The sequence below is a fragment of the Vitis vinifera genome, chromosome 12 (assembly GCF_030704535.1).
Source record: "Vitis vinifera cultivar Pinot Noir 40024 chromosome 12, ASM3070453v1".
NCBI lineage: Eukaryota > Viridiplantae > Streptophyta > Magnoliopsida > Vitales > Vitaceae > Vitis > Vitis vinifera.
In genome coordinates, this window is record NC_081816.1 from 2,286,607 (window position 1) to 2,292,502 (window position 5,896).

General features: G+C 30.3%; 1 protein-coding gene across 1 annotated transcript; it reads left to right on the forward strand.

Annotated features, from left to right (window-relative positions):
* The first annotated feature begins 3,234 nt into the window (after positions 1-3,234).
* On the forward strand, positions 3,235-4,681 carry LOC100853556 (E3 ubiquitin ligase BIG BROTHER-related). Its single transcript, XM_003633231.4, has 3 exons — positions 3,235-3,470; positions 3,591-3,658; positions 3,775-4,681. Exons 1-3 carry the CDS (start codon positions 3,366-3,368, stop codon positions 4,274-4,276), a joined length of 675 nt encoding a protein of 224 aa, XP_003633279.1. The 5' UTR covers positions 3,235-3,365; the 3' UTR covers positions 4,277-4,681.
* Positions 4,682-5,896: the final 1,215 nt, after the last annotated feature.

Sequence of the window (5,896 nt, forward strand, 5' to 3'; positions counted from 1 at the left end):
CTACTTGGTTTTGCTATCTTGTGAGAGACAATAAGGATATTACGTCTACATGAGAGGTTATTGTGATATCCCATATTGGATAGGGGAAAATGTTTTTGGCATAATTTGTGTATGAGTTTCTCTTAATTATGTAAATGCATTTTAAAACTATAAGGGTCCATTGGCCCCAAAGGGGACAATATTTACATGGTTAAAGTGGGTCATTGCAACAACCAATTCCATTTATGTTTATTATCATTCATCTTTATCTTTCAATATTTTAGTTTTGTGCAGTTCTTATCCATTTTATATTGAACTTCTTACTAACCTATTATGCAATAAAGGAAATGAAAGATTTGTGGAGCGATGTCGAATTGGTCAATGATCTGATTTGTAGTGAATGGTATACAAATGAACTTATATAGTAAGGAAGGAAATCTTTTCTTTTCAATGTCTTTTTTATGGTATCAAAGCGTAGACTCTAATCTATAGTTCTTTTTTCATGGCTCAGCCCACCAATTCTTCATAAAATTAAAAGAAGGTAATTTCTATTACAGATTCCTTCTCAAATCCAAACACATTGCACCACTCTGATAATACAACAATTGTTCTTATATAACCTACTCTTAATGTAGACAATTATAATGCGTGGTACAAATCAATGCTTATGGCCTTGAGGGTAAAGAACAAATTGGGTTTCATAGATGGAACGATTAATTTTAGTTCCAAATACGACTTCCCCAACTTTTGAATAATGGGTTTGGGCAAATGACATGGTTACTTCATGGTTCATTTATTTGATGGTTTAAGAACTTTTAGCAAGTATTGTTTATCCAAATACAACCCAAACCATTTGGAAGAATCTTATATAACATTTTTCTCAACCAAGTAGCACAAAGATTTATGAGGCAAAAAAGGCAAATTTTAGATTGTAGACAAAAAGACTTTTTTGTGACTCCTTATTATACTTGTTTAAAGATTTTTATGAGATGAATTAGTACTATTTATAAATATTTCAAATTGTTCTTATGGAGCTACAAGGCAATAAAGAGCTATTGCAATAAGATTGTACAATGTAATTTTTCTAAGGACTCAATGATGGGTATTTTGCCATTTGGAGTCAATTTTTGTTACAAGAGCAACTTTCAATTGCAAATAAAATATATTCATTGTAATTATAAGAACAAATATTCATTGTTATTATAAGAACAAAGACAACGACTACTCGTCATCTCAACAATATCTAATCAAATGAAGGGTCTACACAAGCCATGTCTAAAGGCAAGCGTACAATAGCCAAAATATGAAATTGGGTTTTAATTTTTCAACTTAAAGCAAACCTAGATTTTAATTTTTCAACTTAAAGCAAACCTAGACATGGGCAAACACCTAATCACAAAGGCAAACAAAAAAAATCATCCAAATATTTGTTGCAATCACTAGAGAAAGGAGAATCACCCTATTAATAAATGCTACAAACTACTAATAATAATTCTTTTGAGGCTTCTAGTTCTTAGCCCCATGGTTTTGTGACATCATCTGAGCAATCGATGACATCTAGTTTGGGAATTGAGCAATCAAACCATACATCATCATCTACAATAACACAAGGACAATAGATCAAGTTCTTGCCATTGTATAATGAGGTAAAATGATCTCTTGACTTATTTTGAAGATATTCCTCTTAGTTCTTCCCTTAATGATACTTAGAGATAGTGGAGCCACAAATTAATCATATATGTTCTTCAACTTAACTATTTCAAACCTCATTACAAACACCTCTCTATCAATTATTGTTCAAATGATCAATGATTCTATTGCACAAATAACAAAAATTAGTTCCACTTCAATTAATTTTGTTCTTCAGCTTAATTAATGAACCAAAAATTATTTGGTCCTATCAATGAACCAACATTAAGTTTTCTATTTTCTTTCTTGTAATAAATTTTTGAACATGAACTTGCTTAATTTTAAGGTCTTTTAGGATGGATATAATTGACATCATCAAAATAAATAAATAGGAATCGAAAAATAACGTGTATAAACCAATGCATCTTATATTTGATTGCTTTCATAATTAGTTTCATAATAAAACCAAGTATAAGAAAATCACTTTCCTTAATATTATTTTTCTTTCTTTCATTTTTAAAAAAAATAAGTATAACATAGAAAGTTAAATAAATTGTTTTCATATGGTTCTATAACTTATTTCATTTAATTTTTTTCTCTTTTATATAAAAATGCGATAATTTAAAAATATAAAAAAAAATTGAATTATATTTTTTTCTTCATATTTTTCATAATAAATCAAATATAAGAAAATTAATTTCTTTAACATTTTTTTCTCTTTTTCTAGTACTTTCCTTATCACCAAATACAATATTCCTTAGTAATTTAGGTAAGAATTTGAATTTTAAAAATTTGTAATATATTTTTTTGGGTATTATTTAGTTCCTTCTTTGATTGAGGAATGTGTATAAATTTATGAATTTAATTTGTTTGCCAATTGGATGAATTATAAGCAAAAAAAAAAAAAAAAAAAGTGATTGCTAGTGGAAGAATTTAGATTTCATTTTTAAAATTTGTTGAATTTATTTTAGATTAATTTATTATTCAAATTAAATAATTTTTATTTTATTGGTTTGATTTTTAAGTAATAATTTATAAGAAAATAGATCTAAATTTTCGTGAGAATTAAAAAAAGAGTTCTCCAAATTTTTAAAAAATGAATTTAAAATTATTGTGTGTAAAAGGTTGAATTTAAGTATTATAATAAAGTTAGAGGGTTGAAAAGAAAAAGAAGAAAAAATAACTTTTAAAAGTGACAAAGTTTGATATTTTTTCTATTAAAATAAAATTCTCTTAAAAAAAAGAGTAAAATAAACTACTTAAAATAAGTTAAACAACGAGAGAGAGAGAGAGAGAGAGAGAGAGAGAGAGAGAGAGAGATGTTTTATACTTTTCTGATGGGGTATAACGTACCCTATAGTTATATTCCTTTTGGAGGGTATTGGTTTCTTTCAAGTTCCAATCTGGATGCCCATCAATGAAAATGCGAAGTGACGCAAACAGTATTAATCCAGAATTGGATTCTTTTCTTGACTTATGTTCAATCTTTTTCTTCTCTGTCTCCCCCACGAAGCAAGAGCATCCTATAAATGCGCAGAATCTTACTTTATATAAAGAATAAAGACATCAGGAGGAACACTTAAAAAGCAATAAAAACAAAAAAGAATACGGGAAGAAAGATATATTCAATGGGTGAATTTCATCTCCTTCAAAGAGAAAGGAATACCAACTATAAAACTCAGTAGCCCAAAGCTGCCATTGTTCCTCATTGCCAAGGAGTTGACTTACAGAGATCAGAAGAAAAGAAAGGAAACGCCATGAGCCGTGGCACCAACAATTTGACGAGGATGCTGGGAAATCAGCAAACTCGACCAGACTATAGTGCCCGTCTTCCTTGGTATCTTTCCCATGAAGCCACTTCAGTAAGCCTCTCTTTTACCTATTAGCTATATATGTATACACCAAGCCTGTAAGGTTAATAATTGCTGATCATAGAAGGTGATTAGATTTTAATCTTTGTTGGTTTGGTGTGATTTTTCCAGGATGCCAATTATTTAGTACATGATCCATGGAGCCCATTAGAGGAGAGACTGCTCCTCAGCTTGGCAGGGTAAAGCCATGGAAGGCCTTTCTTTTTCTTCTTCTTCATCTCCCTCTCTTTTTCCCTTTTTTTTTTCTTTTTTTAATCCTCCAGCTGATTTGTCTGTCCTCAAACATGGATTTCAGTTTTCCACGACAACCTCCACCGCTTCAAATTCTAGTCTTGGATGATGAAATTGCAAGAGAGTTGAACCGCAGGCCCCGAGAACCGCTTACAGCCATTGCTGGGCCATGGACAAGGCAGGCTTCTCCGTATCAGGAGCAATCCAAATTGACTCAAGATGAGCAAAAGGTAGCCTTACAAAAGCTAAAGAAGGAAATCTACAATCCTATGCCAAAGATAATTTCCAGGAGATTGAGCTTGTTTTACCAAGACAATGACAGCTACCATGTGAGTGAGAAGAGAAAGGAGCATGAAGACCTGAAGAGGTGTGCCATCTGCTTAGAAGATTTCGAGCCCAGAGAGCAGGTGCTGCTCACCCCATGCAACCATATGTTCCATGAGGATTGCATCGTTCCCTGGGTGAAGAACCATGGCCAGTGCCCAGTATGTCGGTTTGCAATATGCGACCGAATGAAACAGAGCACAGCACCCTCGAACAATAACATGCCTGTGATCTATTTCTAGGTCAGATTATTTCCTATATGGACCATGGATAAAGCTTTTCGGTCAGGCAATGCAAACCTCATAATATGCATGATATCAAACGGGAAAGACATCCACAGAAATTATTGGCCGTAGTGCTATTGCCATTCATCGTGTTGGCCATCCGGAAAAAGCTTACCTTCTTGCTTCAAGATCATCGTCTGCGCAAAGAACAAAGAAAAGCAAGGAAGGAAAGATAGTCATAGCGTGGAAATTAAGGAGATTTGATAAAGCAGTCATCTAGGAATTAAATAAGAGAATAATATGGGCCTTGGCTAGTTACAGCTGAATGCCCAAAAAAGGATACCTGTAGCTGATCATATTTGTATACAACAATTAAGAAATATTACCTTCATTTCAGTTATCATACTAATAACTTCATTGAAATTCTTTGTCACTTGTCACCTAAATTATGTGCAACCTATTTTGGTTTATTCTGCCAACATAACAAGAAGTACACAAAGAATAAAAATAAAGGCACTCACAGTTATAAAATGGTCATTTATTTACATAGTAAATCCTACCAATATTATCAGAATCAGACCGATCATTGAATTTGAAAAATTATAGGTTCATAATTCACTAGTCGGATCAATAGTTAAATAACAATCGAATTAATGATGTAATAAATATATAATTTATATATTATTAAAATTTAAAACAATTATAAAATTTTTAATATATATGTATATATTAAAAGTAAATCATATTTATTTTTTATTATTGATATTATCAAATTAAATCAATATATTAATATTTTAAATTTTATTAAATGAAATATGTATAATATTTAACTATAAATATATTGAAAATGAAAGAAAACTTAACTATGCAAATTTATATATTCTAATTTTATATTTTTAAAAAAAATATTATATTATTTTACTTATATTATTTAAATACAAAAACATTAAAATTTTTTTTTTTTTGTAAAGAATATATTTTGAAATTTGTTTGCATTATTGAATGATAAAAATGTAAGCAGCTGAGTAGCAAACACTTAATATATAAATAATAATAAAATATTTTTTAAATAAAATAAGTTATAAAAAATATAATAATTTAATTATTTATAAAATATATTTATTTTAATGTAATTAAAAATTTTAAAAGTATTTTTTAAAAAAATTAAAAAAAAAAAAAAAAAAGTTAAACGAGGCGAGTATGAGAATTTCTCATATCCGACCTAGCCCGACCCATCTTGTTTAATTTTTTAAATGGGATGGGGATAAGAATTATTTTTAATAAATAGGGCGGTTTAGGATGAGGGCAACCCGTTTCGAACCCGTCCCGTTGTTATCTGTAATTATAAGTGATAAACAATTTTCCTTAAGCCATGCATCCCACATCAATGATTATAAGTGAGAAACAAGAGAAAGAGACCTTGGACTTGTGCGCAATAAAGTCGAATACATCCAATGTTTCATTGGGCTGGGGCCAACTGATAGCCCAGGGTAAGATCTATTTTAAGAGCCACATACCTTACAAGCAAACAATAACAACCGAGTAAAAGGTTTTATTTAGCTCAAATCCGCTCATTTTTCCCTAACCTCTTTATTACTACATTTTCACTTCAGCTACCCATCTTCTTTTTTGGGAGCA